Below are 16,916 nucleotides of genomic sequence, written 5' to 3' on the forward strand. Positions count from 1 at the left end.
ATATATATATATATATATATATATATATATATATATATATATATATATATATATATATATATATATATATATATATATATATATATATATATATATATATATATATATATATATATATATATATATATATATATATATATATATATATATATATATATATATATATATATATATATATATATATATATATATATATATATATATATATATATATATATATATATATATATATATATATATATATATATATATATATATATATATATATATATATATATATATATATATATATATATATATATATATATATATATATATATATATATATATATATATATATATATATATATATATATATATATATATATATATATATATATATATATATATATATATATATATATATATATATATATATATATATATATATATATATATATATATATATATATATATATATATATATATATATATATATATATATATATATATATATATATATATATATATATATATATATATATATATATATATATATATATATATATATATATATATATATATATATATATATATATATATATATATATATATATATATATATATATATATATATATATATATATATATATATATATATATATATATATATATATATATATATATATATATATATATATATATATATATATATATATATATATATATATATATATATATATATATATATATATATATATATATATATATATATATATATATATATATATATATATATATATATATATATATATATATATATATATATATATATATATATATATATATATATATATATATATATATATATATATATATATATATATATATATATATATATATATATATATATATATATATATATATATATATATATATATATATATATATATATATATATATATATATATATATATATATATATATATATATATATATATATATATATATATATATATATATATATATATATATATATATATATATATATATATATATATATATATATATATATATATATATATATATATATATATATATATATATATATATATATATATATATATATATATATATATATATATATATATATATATATATATATATATATATATATATATATATATATATATATATATATATATATATATATATATATATATATATATATATATATATATATATATATATATATATATATATATATATATATATATATATATATATATATATATATATATATATATATATATATATATGGCACATCTTCTTTATCCACTCCTCTGCCAACTGACAGTTAGGTTACTTCCACGTTTTGGCTACTGTAAACAGTGCTACAATGAACATTAGGGTGCATGTATCCTTTTGAAGTATGTTTTTCTCCAGATATATGCCCAGGAGTGGGATTGCTGGATCATATGGTAGCTCTGTTTTTAGTTTTTTGCGTTTTTTTTGTGTGTTTTTTTTTTTGTGGTACGCGGGCCTCTCACTCTTGTGGCCTCTCCCGCTGCGGAGCACATGCTCCGGACGCGCAAGCTCAGCGGCCATGGCTCACGGGCCCAGCCGCTCTGCGACATGTGGGATCTTCCCGGACCAGGGCACGAACCCGCGCCCCCTGCATCGGCAGGCGGACTCTCAACCACTGCGCCACCAGGGGAGCCCTGTTTTTAGCTTTTTAAGGAACCTCCATACTGTTCTCCATACGAATGAACTTATTTACAAACCAGAAACAGACTCACTGGATAAACTTAGAGGATGAACTTATGGTTACCGGGGGGAAGGGGAGGGGAGGGGGATAGATTGGGAGTTTGGGATTGACATGTACCCACTGCTATATTTAAAATAGATAACCAACAAGGACCTACTGTATAAATAAATAATTTTAAAAAAAAATAAATAAATGAAGGAGAGTGAGACTCAGGATCAGACAGAATTGGATTTACATCTTATTAACTCATCCTATGGGGGCTGAACTTAGCTAATTAACCCCTCAGACTCAGTTTCCTCATCAGTATACTGGCAATGAGTGAGTGTTGATGCAAGATGGCATAAGTTAAGAGCTTGGCACTCAGTAAGTATGTAATCAACATTAGTCTGCTCTTCCCTGAATTCTTCCATTATTGAGAGGCCTTGGGAGATGGGGATGCAGCAAGGGATTCAGTGTCAAAGGTTTTGTTGAGAATGTGAATCTTAATCATTTCCTTGAATGGCAGGTAGAAACTGGCTTGGCTGGTGTCAAAGGACTGACAGTCTTCTCTGTTGGTCTGTTTCTCTCCACCCACTACCTTTCCTCCTGCTTCCCTTTGGGGTATCTTCCCTGTTTATAGTGCATCTAAGGGTAAAAAAGGGTAAACTTCCCCTTGCAGAAGACATCCACGGGTAAAGAAGAAGCACTTCCTCTTTTTCAGTACCTCTGGGGGAATCAAGGCAGGAGACATTTAGGCAGCCACCACTACGAGCAAGTGATTACGACAAGGGGGCCAAACTAAACCACATGAGCTCATTTTACTGGGTCAGCAAGTCAGTCTTAAAGCCCAGATCATATAGCCTGGAATCCAGCTCAGTCTACTGCGTGAAGTTGTGATGAACACTCCCTCATTAACAACAGGTTTAGGTTAGATTTTAACCTATGCATCTCCCAATCTCTGTCTGAGATCAGCCATGCAAACAAGTGGCTGCCCCATCCCTAGACAACTAAGTTCCCAGGCTTTAGTGAAAGAACAGCAAAGAGGCCAAGACAGGGAAAGCCCAAGTCAAGGGTGGGAGGTGTCCTGACACACATGTGCTCGTAAGATTTCAGTACCTTTCTCTGGGTTTGTTCTGCCTGAAATAATACCTCTCTCCCTCCCACAGTATTTCATATATGGTGCCTCTGATCCCAGGCAGGTAGACAGGAGGAAGAAGCCAGAGAGGAGTTTAGAGCTAAAGCAAACAAGACTGAAGGAGCAGGCAACCTGCAGTCACACCAGAAGTTACGAGCCAGGGCCAGGATGCAGATCCCCAGTTTCCATGTAACTGAGATGAGGTGTAAGGCCCCCGGTTTTAGCAGAATAATGAAGACTCAAAGTTCAAATTCTCCTGCTTCGGGTCTAGTTAGTAACAAGTCCTCTAGTACTCAAAAGGGGAAGAGAATATGTTTTCTGCGTAAAATTAGCACTAGCTACTGTAACCAATACGCCCTAAAACATATATCTCCACCACCATAAGTTTATTTCTTGCTCATGTAAGAGCCAAAATGGGTGTTTCTAACCTGTGGGTGATGCTCCTTCAAGCAACATTCAGGGCTCCTCCATCCTGGGGCTCCACTCTCTTCAACATATGGCTCCAAGTGGCAGAAGGGGACCGAGCATGGGGTCACACATGAGAGGTTTCTGGGCCAGGATGGGAGGTGGTGCACATCACTTCCGCCTACATCCTTCACAAGAACACACCCAACTGCAAGGGAGACTGGGAAATGTAGTCAGGCTTTGAACCGGGAAGAAGAAGAAATGGTTTTTACTGACCCAGAAAAGGAATGTGATTTTCAGAGTAGATGAACTTTAAAAATTATAATTATTTCCTTGACTACCCTATAGAATGACTTCATTTCTTTTTCCTTTTCAGTTAAACCTGAGGCTCCTTTTGACATAAGAGTCGTCTATCGCAAGGGAGCAAATGACTTTGAGGTGACATTTAATACATCGCACTTACAAAAGAAGTATGTGAAAGAATTAATGCATGAGGTAGCCTACCGTCAGGAAAAAAATGAAAATGAATGGATGGTATGTAGGTCAACTACATTTATACGTTATAAAATTTATGAAGATGTATATAAAAATATCTTAATAGGGCTTCCCTGGTGGCGCAGTGGTTGGGAGTCCGCCTGCCAATGCAGGGGACGCGGGGTCGTGCCCCGGTCCGGGAAGATCCCACATGCTGCGGAGCGGCTGCGCCCGTGAGCCATGGCCGCTGAGCCTGCGCGTCCGAAGCCTGTGCTCCGCAACGGGAGAGGCCACAACAGTGAGAGGCCCACGTACCGCAAAAAAAAAGAAAAAAAAGAAAAAAAAAGAAATTAAGCTTAAATTACCACACATACAACTGACAGATGGTTAATATTCTTAAAATATAAAAAGGTCTTATGAATCATTAAGAAAAGGACAAATATGACAATAGAAAAATTAGCAAGAAAGTTGGAAATGTCTCACAAAATAGAAAATATATAATTTCAATAAGTATAAAAAACTAATAATCAAATAAATCTAAATGTACATAACCATAGGTATTACTTTTTACCCATCAAATTGATAGAGTACTTTTTCCTCCTAAGGATGACACGCATTATTGGAGAGACTGTGTCTCTATATTGCTATTCACGATGTAGAATTATATCTTTCCAGAGGAAAATGATTCTTGCTCACTAACCTTACCATTCCCTTTCATCTCTCCGTGGGATGTGAAATGGGAGGGAAAGAAAAAGAAGAGAGTAGACTGTGGAAAGGAAGGCGGGAGCCTGGGAGTGATTTATACCCTCCCTGACTGGGAGAGCCCAACTCACCTGAATAAAGAAAAAGACCCATTTTATCACTGCCCTCCTTGACCACTTGCAGCATTGTTTGTGAGCTCACACACTCTGCCCCAATTCTGCTTCCAACCCCTCCACGTCAGAGCTCCTTTTTCTAACAAATATGAGAGAACTTCCAGAGAGTGCCCACATGACTAAAGACACTCAACTTGAAATGATTTGGGAGATGTGAGCACCGCCTCTTTTTCCACCTTAAAAATGTAGTGGCCTTTTTTTGCTCTTCAGCACATGAATTTATCCAGTACAAAGTTGATGCTCCTGCAGAGAAAGTTACAACCCAATGCAATGTATGAGATTAAAGCTCGGTCCATCCCTAACACCAACTATTTTGAAGGCTTCTGGAGTGAATGGAGTCCAAGTTTCCACTTCAGAACTCCAGAGACCAATGGCCCAGGTGAGAAGTGACTGGAGTCTGTTCCCCCCGCCCCCCCCCCGTAGTGCTTTGCATGTCAAAGTCTGTGAGGGACAGTGAGAGCCAGAGAGATGAAACAAACCCACAAGTCAGGACTCCCCAGAGGGCATTCTTACACTTTCTTTGAAAAATGACCTGCCATCTTTGCCCCTTTTGTGAAGAACAAAGAAGGGGTGGGAGTAGGGCTCTTAGTCGCTGATCAGCTGGTGTAGGCTGTCTGGACTCTACTGTCCTGGGCACTCCTGGGAGCCACTAGTTCTGAACAAAATTCCCACCCACTACCTCTAGTTTACCAATTCAGACTGGGATCCCAATGGCCGGTCCCGCCAAGTCCCTCTAGGGAATACCATAGAGGGTGGCAGATGGGTAGGCTGGTGTGGCTTTCCCATGAATCCTTTTCTAGAATAATGAAGATATCCTGGGGGTCTAGGAACTGAGAACAGCCAGAAGAACCAAAGGGCACAGCTCAGGCAGACCACTGGGGACCCAGAGCACCCCACATATACCTTCCCTTTGGGGGATGCACGGAACAGCTCTGCTGCACCAGCCTCCCGTCCTTACCCTAGGAATTGCTGAGGCTTCAGGGTAGAGCATCTCTCATCATTCCCCTGCTCAGCTTCTCTCTCTTGGTGGTAGAAGTTAGGCAGGGGGTGCTGCTGTCTTTAATGTTAGGTCACTTTTAAATTCCAAGTGACAGATGTTCTGGACCTGGTCACTTAAGTCGGTGCTGAAACCATGTACAAGATCCTGTGCCCTTGTCTTCTGAAGTGAAAGGCTGACTCAAGAGTTAATGATTGAGAAATGTGAAGGTGTAGAAACAAAGAATAGCTATTGGGCTGGGGAACTGGTAACAATTTATAGATTATAAATCCGCCACATCTGCCACCGAACTCATGGTTCCCTGAGAGATACAGTTAAAGGCCTGACACACATTCCTAAGTTGTTTTTAACAGGAAGCACACCCCTACCAGATGAAAACTGCTGACCCCAAGAACGTAGACCCTAGACTGTTTTGAACCAGAACGTTGATGATGCTGGCTCCCCATTTCCTCCCCACCAACCAATCAGAAGAATATCCACAAGCTGACAACGCCCTACTCCTTGAACACTATAAGACTCCTCACTACCCCCTCCAGGGTGGGTCACATAGTCTTGAGGGCATTAGCCCGCCCCATTTGCTTGGCAGAGCAATAAAAGCTACTCTTTTCTATTTCACCCAAAACTCTGTCTCCACGTTTCTATTCAGCACTGCTGAACAGAGGCTGTTTCAGCAACAGTGTCACTTACTGAAGCCCAAATTCCCCCATAAAAGCTAGTACACCATCTTGTTTAATGAAAAGCAACTTTCAAGAAATAATAAATGGGCCCAAGTTACTAAATAAACTCATAGCATCCTGAAAGTCTCCCCCACAGCACGCTTCATGATTGCTAACCAAGATCTATCCTTGCCTTCCAGGGGAGATGGATCCTGTTTTACTAATTATCATCATTCTGAGTTTCTTCTCTGTGGCTCTGATGGTCGTTCTGGCCTGTGTGTTGTGGGAAAAAAGGTGAATTTCTTTAACTAATCAAGAGAGTGTTTATGTGGGATTCCAGACAGTCAGAGCTCTAGTCCTGTTTATTGATGAGAAAACTACAAAGGGGAATAAGGCATTTCAGGAATTGCAGGGCCCTATATCGCTCTTCATCCTCAGGCACTGATGAATTTCTATAGTTAATTTCACAAGAGGTAAAAATATATAAACTGAACATAGGGCAAATCCTCCCCACAAACGTTTCCTCCCAAGTGTCCTCAGTGGGTAAGAGCCATCCCCCCAGAATGCCTGGGCAGCTGGAGGGACCCATGGGAAATGCAGAATGTTTTTGAAGTCTTAGCTTTCAGCACACGAATTCATGAGACTTTTGCATTCTACCCCATGATAGCGCCACGCTTGTTTCATCATCTAGACACATTTCAGTAGAGTTATTAATGTTTTAAGAAGATGCCCTCAGCACAAGGTCACATACCCGCCCCCCCCCCGCGCCCCCGCAAGATACTCCAGTTTCTAAAGTAAAACCCTAAAGCAATTTCCCTGTGTAACTTTGAAAGTATATCTCACTTCCACCAAAATCAGAGCAGAGGAGTTGCTGCCAATGAAGAGAAAAGAAAGATGACAAAGCCTATTTTGGAGAGTAGATGAACAGATCAGATTTTAGTTTCATAGCTACATCATTGCCAAGACTTATTGTTCCTTTTCTCCAGGGCTCTTGGCCAGGGGTGTATCATTATTGTCTGGTTCACAGAGTAGATCACTGACAATGGTCTCTGGTCCAACCCCTCCATGGACTGGTGGGACTCTGAGGCCCAGAGAAAGCAAGTCACTTGTCCAAGATCATCTACCTAGTTGTGGCAGAGCCAAGGCTAGAAATCTGCTCTTCTGACTGCTGGCTCAGAGTAAGTGGGAAGGTCTATTGTGCCTGCTCCCTCCACCATTCATTACATCTTCAATGTCCTTTCATTTCAGAATCAAGCCTATCATATGGCCCAGTCTCCCTGATCATAAGGAGACTCTGGAGCAACTGTGCAAGAAACCAAAAAAAGTGAGTGCGTCTGGTGCTCCCATCACTATGTCAGAGGCATCCCAGCAGCCAAGAATGATGTTGCAGGATGAGGAATGGCTGAACCTCAAGTGTCGGTCTTTCGTGTATCACATAACTAGGGTCCCTCATAAGATGCCAGCTGCAGGTTCCTGGAGGTGGGAAACTAAAATGAGATACAAGTCTCAGAATTTCCCAGACTTCCCCAGGGATACTTCAGACCGTGAGGTGTCACAGCACCTCCAGAGGCAGAGTCAACTAGAACATGTGGGTAATTCTCTGACATACCCTGGTAAACCCCTGTTGGAAAGTTCTTGAGCTCTTTTCCTGAACAGAACATTTGCTGATGTGTCTCTCTGGTGCAGTCTTAATGCCTCTCACTTTTTTTTTTTTTTTTTTTTTGGTGCAGAATTTGAATGTGAGTTTCAATCCTGAAAGTTTCCTGGACTGCCAGATTCATAAGGTGGATGGCATTCAAGCTAGAGATGAAGCAGAAGGCTTTCTGCAAGACCCTCTTCCTCCACAGCTAGAGGAGTCTGAGAAGGCGAGGCTCGGAGGGGGTATGCAGGGCCCCAACTGGCCCTCCGAGCATGTAGGCATCAGCCCAAAAACTTTCAGAAGAGAGTCGTCATTCAGGTGCCTGGCTGGGAACATCAGTGTGTGTGATGCCCCTGGGCTCCCCTTCTCCACGTCCCCAGGCTGCAAGGAAGGTGGCAAGAATGGGCCTCTCCTGTACCAAGACCTGCTGCTTGGCCCTGGAACTACAAACAGCACCCTGCCCCCTCTGTTTCCATTCCAACCCGGAACCCTGGCATTGAACCCTGCTGCCCAGGGGCAGTCCATCCTCACTTCCTTGGTATCAAATCAAGAAGAAGCCTATGTCACCATGTCCAGCTTCTACCAAAACCAGTGAATTGCAAGAAACTGACGGCCAGAACCATCATGATGAACAAAGATAACCGAGTCCCCCTCTCCCTCACAGCACAAAGAAGACAAAATGAAAGCAGCCCCTCGACATGGTCCACAGGATTCTGAAACAGTGCTTCGACCACACCTCCCTGCTTCAGTGGCAAGAGACAGGAGGCAGGGGCATTCTGCTTCAGGCAATGCAATGATTCATTTATTTCAGAAAGGAAAAAAAGCAGAAAAGAGTGAAAGAAAGGGTGGAGGAAAAGACGGAAGGGTGGGGAGGGCAAAAGGGAGCAACGGAAGAAACAAGGAGAGAATTAGAATAAGAGATACCATTATCAGGACTCACTATGTACACAATGCTGTGCTACGTGCTCTACACATCTTTTCGCACTGCATCCTCACAATAATCCTGGGAGGTGGGTGCGATTAGTATCATTCTCTATGTTACAGATGATGAAACTGTGGCTTAAATTAGCTTATCCATGCTCCCCACTCAGCAAGGAATAGAATCAAGATTTTCTGCCCAGGAGCCTAACTGCATCTCCTCCAAGTCATGTGCCTTCCTCTTAACTAGGGGCTGTTCCACTCTCGAGTGCCAAACCTCACTTAGAACAGGGTGACTGTATAATGTATTGTCCGAACTGGGTCACTTTTGCAAGTGAAAGGGGAAGTTATAAATAATCACTCCAGGACAACAAGCGTAAACTGTGACTGTCCCAGGCAAAAGGGGACCTATGGTCACCCGAATTGAAAAGGCTACAAGGAAGACAGGGTGCGGGGGGAATGGCCTCATGACATACGAAGCACCATGGCCAGCCATGTCTACAAAAAGTGGAGAAAGTAAGACGGAGCCACAAAGACCATTTTATTCCATTTTTCTGAAAAAGTGCTCAAGAGAGAATCAACTAGAAGCCTGGAATTTCTATTTTTAGTTATCAAGAGCATGATCCACTTGCTTCTCCCACCCAGGGGCATCCATTGATGATGGAAGAACCTGTTACTGACCCACGACACTGGTGCGTTCGAGCCGCGAGCCAGGAAATAATGTTTCTATATGTGTAGAGACTTCCCAACCCAAATCCATCCACCATCCTGATTTCTATCACCATGAATGTTGCCACAAAACTTCAGCGAGAAGGAATTACAAGCTCATGCAGTGAGTGAGCCGACTGTGGCCATTTTCCCGAAGATATAGAGAACATCTGACATGGGTCCTCTTGCATTTCTTGGTCCAGATAAATTTTTAAAGGCTGTCTCAAGCCAAATCAAGGCAGCGAAGCAGTCTCAACTCAAGGCAGTGCAGCTGATGCCTCTACACAGGCCCCCATACCATCCCCATCGCCACTCCGGGTGTACACAGATCAAGAAGGACATCAGTCCAGGATTGATATTGTTGTTTGGGAGTTTGTCCTCATTGTTGTCATTTATGTTTTGTCTTTTTTCTTTGTTGTGTTTTTAGTTTGTTTGGGGGGATATTAAGTGCTTTTAATTTTTTAAATTTTCCTTCTGGTTTTATGTTGTGATGTTTGTGAAGTGAGTTTTAAATAGTGGACTAATAGACCTTATCTGTTGGCTTAGAGGCCTAATGATAATCAGACTAGTTCAGTGTTGTACCTTCCAGTGCTTTTCTCTGAATCACTAGCAATGACTATAGTCTCATAATCCCTTAGATTTGCTCAGCACTTTTGTGATTTTTCAAAGCACCTCTGTAAGCATTAACCCTTCCGTTTCCTTGACAAGTATTTATGGAAAGCGTGCTCTGTGCCAACCACAGTGGTAGTCTGGGAGGTCTAAGACAAACAAGGTCGGGACCCTGCCCTCATAAAGTGAAAAATCTAACAAAAGGTAGCTTGTAAACAAATCATTATAACACAAAATGCGGTCATGGAGGCATGTTCAAAGCTTCCCTGCTGGAAGACAGGCAGGAAAATGCCACAAGAGTGGTACACATCTTTGTGGAAGAAAAGCAGAATCTGTCTGGCGTGTGAGCAGAAGACATTTTCCACCAGGCGGAGGTGGGTTATTTACCTTCTGTAGAAACGTGAGCCAAGTCTCGAGGAAGAGGTCATCACAGGAAACCTCACACCCAACCTAGCTCTCTTGCATCTTATTCATAGAGGTCCTATGAGGTACTTACCATTATTACCTTTGCCTTATGTGGAAATGGGGACACAGACAGGACAGGTAAGTTACTCAACCTTACATGTTAAGTCAGGACTGGAAGCTGTAAGTTTGTATCCCTCATATAAGTAAACAATCTCTCAAAGAAGGGAGGGGATAGGTCTCAAGGAAGATCAAGGTCCCTCCAGCTTTAAAATCCTGTTAGCATAGATTATCATTTGAATTCAGTGTGTGAATGTCTGTCTGTTACCGGAGGTATGTAAAATCTATGTATCATACTCTTATAATCATAACTGCTGCTAATGCTTGATTATATACTGTATAATGTAAGATTACACATTTGTTCTGACCCTCTTTGGGATTTCATGAAGAAAGAAAAACTCCTGGTCAGAGACAGTGCATAAATCAGAGATGTAAACTGCTAGTTCTATATGGTGTGAAATGAAAAGAAAACTGATAAGTAATTTGGTCCATTAAACAACGATGTCTGAATCTAGGGCACCCTGGCTTATTCGACTGACTTTCTACCAGCCTTTGCCTCTCCCTTCGTTCTCATTTCCAGGGGAATTTGCTTCAGAAAAGTCAAGTGTGGGCTGTTTCAGATGTACATACTTGTGTTTTCAGAGCATTTGTAGAGAGGCCACAAGACTTAGAATTGGCCAGGAAGGCAGTGAGCATATGTGATCAGACAGCTGGAATGATGGAGATCAGATGGCATTTCTGCCAGTCCCATTGTTTCTCTTCGGGGTTATTCTTTAAAATATCCATTGTTCACTACACTGAAAGTCTCTGATTTGACTGTGTACTCCCACATGCATTACAAACATTTTGCAGTGCTGCTAAGTGTATTATAAGTATCCAATGTGTGTTACAGTCATATATTTAATTAAACACTATGGAACTCTCTGTGACTGCACTTGTCTTCTATGAGAAATACGAATAAAAAGATATCCAAAATGGGCCATGCTTCTCCTCAGCCACTGGAAACACCCCGGTGTCGTTTGCTGTTATTTTATGGACTGAGATTTTCAGAGGAAACTTTTTTCATCAATTAGGTAATTCATTTGCAAATTAACAAATTAGCAATTCGTTGAGGATCTGCTCTGCATTACTTTGCACTAGGCTGGGCACTAGGGTGATGGAGATGAGATGGGATGTCGCTAGCTCGCAATCACACGGGGACAAAGACACATTGGAGCAGTCAACAACGTCATACCGGGGTGATGAGTCAAGATATCAGTCATGAATCTTAGCTTTAGGCAATAGGAAACAGCTTTAGCTAATTTGAGCAGGAAAGGAATTTATGAAAGGCTATCAGGGGGCTCCCAGAATACCTGGGAGGGCCAAATAACCAAACACACGGAGGCCACAGAGCCATCCCGCATCTCAACCACTGGCACCTCCAGAAATGGGAAACAGCCCTTCACTGCCACCACCCTCTCCAGAGCAGACTCGACAGCAGCGTCCCAGAGCTCCACATCACCAGCTCTGGTTTAAAGGCAGAGCAGGAGCCTGTGGCTGAAAGCAGCTATGCCTCGTCCTGTGTCTGGGCGCCAGCAGTGGGAGTCGGGGCAGAGAATAGCTGGCATTTGCATCTTCTGCAGTGAGACGCAGGCTCTGCTTCACAGAGCCAGGAGTTCCTCAAATGTAGGAAGGACCTTCTACTGCTGGGTGAGGAAAACAAGGACAGCCAAGGACGCTTTAGAAAAGAAGCATGAAGAAAAGGTGGCGTGAAGGGAGTGCAGAGTAAATAGGAGAGTGCCAGCTAACAGAGCCTGGAGTAGAGAGAGGGCATTTCCCGGCAGAGGAAACAGCATGTTCAAAGTGATGGAGCTTAGAGAGAGCCTGGACCATCTGGGGAGTTACAAATACAGTAGGTAATGTCTTCTTATCTGTCTCAGTTGGGAACAGTAGGGTGTTGGTGGTTACTTCTGAGAGTCAGACACAGGACACTTTGATCAAAAAACAATATGTATCTACCTTGAACAACTTGCTTGAATTTAAAACATATGAGTGGATGCCCATTCATCCCTCTTTTATTACAAGGCCAAGGCTGTTCCTCTGGGGTCATTGATTGTAGTTCCATGTTGTCTTTCTTAAGTAATACACACCAGGAACACTTTATCTACTCCTTCTAGTTTTGCTTTCTTTAAGATGGAAAAGAACTTTCAAACACTTTAGAAGATATCTAAATGTAGATGCCTAGCTTTATCTCCCCACTCCAGTCTTTTACCATCACTTTTCCCACCCTGTTTGCTAGCAATATTCTCTCAATATGCCTTTATCAAGTCTCTTCAAGCCATTTAAGTAGTGCTCCTGGATCAACAGCAGTCTTTCTTTGCACACTCACATTTTGCCAGCTTGCATCATGTAATTACAGTAACAAGTCCGACTGGACTAAATGAGTTTGGGAACACACACAACCGACCTGGGTGAGTTTATACCTTACTTGCTGGGCACTAGAGATAAACCTGCCAGCAGCCAAATCCCGATGTAGGTGTCAATGTATCTCAGAGAGAGAATGGAGTGTGCCGGTTCATTCAGCAGGTGCCTCAGTGGAAGCTGTCTATGGGCATCTACTTAGCTTAGCATCCTTGGCTGAGATGGCACTTGGCAGAATTGCTGGGGCCAGTGGCTTTTGACATGCCAGCCTAAGAAATTTTGATTTAGTCTGTGGCGGAGGAGGGTGCTTAAGAGGATTTTAATCAGGGGTGTGGCATAATAAATTTCATGTGTGTACTTACCCCTATTGTCACCACACTGATTTGTAATTGCCTAATTTGTCTGATGTCCCGTTGGGCTTCTGAGCACACTGGCGGAGAGGATTGTGACTTATTGGGGTTTACGTCTGCTGCTAAACACAGCACGTAAAATCTAGAAGGAAAGCAATTATACTCCAATAAACATGGTATAAATAAATAAATAATTAAATAATTGCAAAACATAGAATGAATGAATCAGTATATTAGTGAATGGCGTTTTATTAGTCAAGATAATTCCTCATCGCCATTCGAGATAGAAGAATGCCAGGTTCAGGCAGAGGCAGGCACAGCATCCCTGAGAGAATAGCTCATCTGGGCAGCCACGTGCAAGGTGTCAGTTGCCTCCTGCATCCACGGTTACCTCCCCAGCTGCACTCTTAACCACCATAACCACAGAAGTGGAGAAACAATAGGGCGAGGTGATGTGGGGAAGAAGTTTCCAAAGCTTCCTTTCTTTGATGAGTACCTGCATTTAATTCTGTTTGTTCACTTATTTAGTATATTTTAGATCCACATTTGAAGGCTAACCCAGCTTCTGAATTTTAATAGCTTGTGGAATTTGTATGGAATTTGTGCACAGCTTGCAATGAGGCAGCTGTTCAGACAAAGTGTGTTATGCAAAACCTGGTGGGTCCGAGGGATACGTTAACACTGCTCAGGACACTAGCGAAAACCAGCTGTGAAGCAAACAACACACAAAGCCCCTGAGATTTGAAAAATAAAGTTTCAATGCTTAACACCTGAGTTAATCTTGTGGACCCCTCAACCATAAATCATGAGGGCGAATTCCTTTCTACTCTGGGTAAAGATCTCTCATCAAGGAGGAGAAAAGAACTTGCAGAGACTGAGAAGGACTTTTTCCTTTTTTATAACAAATTAGTTGCTGCAAAGTGCAAACTGCACGAGTCATTAGACAAAATGCAAAATAATCAGAAAACATTTTAATATGAAGCTAAAGGCACTGCTATTCACTGATAACAATGAAATATTGCTTTTATATCCTATGAGATAGTTTAATTAGAGTTTCAATAAATGCTTCACTAGGATACTGATGAATACACTTCACTGTAAAATCCCTTTTTTGCATATTAATAAACTTTTATGAATAGTAGTGTGAAGTTGCCAACATAGATTTGAGTGGTGCTTAGGATTTTTTTTTTTTAATAAAAAGCTTTAGTAAAATAAGAATAGAACATAAACCAGAATCACGCTCAATGATGAAGTATTGAAGGTTATACTCCATTAAATTTACAGGTAACACAAAGGAAATTCCATTGCCATCACATTTAACCTTGGCCTAGAAATCTAGGAAATGCAAGCAGACAAGGAGAAAAGTAAGAAGCATAAATATTAAACAGGAGGAAACCAAATGATCATTACTGGCAGATGAAATGATTGCACATCTTGAAAACACAAGCGGATCAAATTTTAAAAATACACTAAAAGGCACAAAGACTTCATTAAGGTCTTTGATTACAATATTTTCATATGTTGAGTCATTTCTTTAAATCTTTATTGATGCTTTATTACTAAAATAATACGTGCCTCTTCCCCGAAATTCAAGAAACATAGACGTATACAGTGTAACAAGTAAAAGACTTTGCTCGCCAATCCCACTCCTCAGAAATAATCATATTTATTAATTGATGTGTAGCCTTCCACGTCATGTACATATATACATATGCTGTTATTCCAGATACTATATGGAAAAATACATGTTCAAGAAGAGCCTGAATGACTCTGTTGAAGAAAAAAAATGAGAAGAAACTAACTACACAAGGGATTTTAAAATTTTACTCTTTTTTTTTTTTTTTTTCCGGTACTCGGGCCTCTCACTGTTGTGGCCTCTCTCGTTGTGGAGCACAGGCTCCGGACACGCAGGCTCAGCGGCTATGGCTCACGGGCCCAGCCGCTCCGCGGCATGTGGGATCTTCCCGGACCGGGGCAGGAACGCGTGTCCGCTGCATCGGCAGGCAGACTCTCAACCACTGCACTACCAGGGAAGCCCTATTCACATTTTTAATGGCAATATAAATTACTATCATTATACATTTATAAGTGACAAAATTACAGATATCCTTAGTTATATTTTCCTCTTTTTCTTTTATTTTGTGATAGAACAATCAACGGAATATATTTGGTTGGCCAAAACGTTCTTTCGGGTTTTTCTGTAAGATGTTACAGAAAAACCAGAATTTTTTGGCCAGCCCAATAATAGAGAAACTGTGTCCAGATCTATGTACTTACAAAAAAATTCATTATTTCTAATTAATGTAGTAAAGGTGGATCATTTAAAAGAGAGAAAGAGAGAGATTGGAACAACACACCAGCCATTTGTGGATAAAAAGGAAAGTGCTGACCAACTTCTTACACCAAAGTAAATCCCACATAGATCGAAGATATAAATAATGTAAAAAGTGAAAACAAATATGCCAGAAGACATTGGTGAATCATTTTATACATTTTGGATGTGGAATGCATTTCTACATAAGACATAAAACCCAGAAGCCATAAAGATTGATACATTTGACTGCAAAAAAATTTAGAATATTGATAAATTTTTATTGCATTTTAAAAATCCACAACAAAAAGAAAAGATGAAAACAAACTGGAAAAATATAGTAACAATACGACAGGCAAAGTGCTAATATCTTAACATCCAAAGAATCTTATATGTCAATAAGCAAAATATGAACAATCCAAGAGGGAAATAGACAAAGCACACTAACAGAGGGTTCACAAAAGAAATGAAATTGACTATAGAAATATGAAAATGTGCTCAATCTCATTCAGAATCAAAAAATACAAATAAAGTGAATGAGATAGATATTTTTGCCTATTAAACTGGGAAAATTTACAAGCTTGCTAAACTTCAATGCTTGCCAAGGGCATGGGAAAAGAGGCTTTCTCATATACTGTAGGTAGGAATACAAATTAGTACAAACTTTAAGAGGGCAATTTGGATAAAAGAGCAAAAATTCAAAGGTGAATACCCCGAAACTTCACTTTTAAGAATTCTCTACAGAACAAATCACAGAAGGAGTCAAAAATATATGTACAAGAAATATCGATGAAACACTGCTTGTAATAGAGAAAAAAAATAATATTCTAAATAAAATATGCTATATCCATACTATGGAAAATTAGCAAAACAATTAAAAGAAATATGGCAGAGTTTCATATACCATAATAGGGAAAAATGTCTATGCCATTTTTCTAGGAAGAAACTCTGCAGAGGTCTCCACCTCTCTTCCTGATCATTCCCATGAGGAGAAAATACCAGATTAAGCAGTGTGTCTTAGCTATCGCTACACTAATGCTCAGTAACAAACCATGTCAAAGCTCAGTGGCTTCAAACAACATCATTTATTCTCACAAATTGCCCATTATGTGGGAGTTGACTGATCTAAGTTAGGTTCTTCTGGGTAGTTCTACTGGTATCAACGGGGATGACACAGTCATCTGCACCTAGATGGAAGTCAGCTGATTTATGCTGAGTCCCGCTGGGAATACCACCGCTCCATGAGTTCCC

At 39.8% G+C, this 16,916-nt stretch overlaps 1 protein-coding gene across 1 annotated transcript in view; it reads left to right on the forward strand.

Annotated features, from left to right (window-relative positions):
- IL7R (interleukin 7 receptor) overlaps positions 1 to 8,591 on the forward strand; it is a 31,181-nt gene extending 22,590 nt beyond the window's left edge. The window contains exons 4-8 of the mRNA XM_007461836.1: positions 3,643 to 3,800; positions 4,826 to 4,994; positions 6,469 to 6,562; positions 7,517 to 7,592; positions 7,999 to 8,591. Coding sequence (XP_007461898.1) covers positions 3,643 to 3,800; positions 4,826 to 4,994; positions 6,469 to 6,562; positions 7,517 to 7,592; positions 7,999 to 8,502 — 1,001 coding nt within the window. The 3' untranslated portion in view covers positions 8,503 to 8,591. The remainder of the gene's footprint in view (positions 1 to 3,642; positions 3,801 to 4,825; positions 4,995 to 6,468; positions 6,563 to 7,516; positions 7,593 to 7,998) is intronic.
- Positions 8,592 to 16,916: the final 8,325 nt, after the last annotated feature.

Source organism: Lipotes vexillifer, unplaced genomic scaffold (assembly GCF_000442215.2).
Source record: "Lipotes vexillifer unplaced genomic scaffold, Lipotes_vexillifer_v1.1 scaffold715, whole genome shotgun sequence".
NCBI classification, from domain to species: Eukaryota; Metazoa; Chordata; class Mammalia; order Artiodactyla; family Lipotidae; genus Lipotes; species Lipotes vexillifer.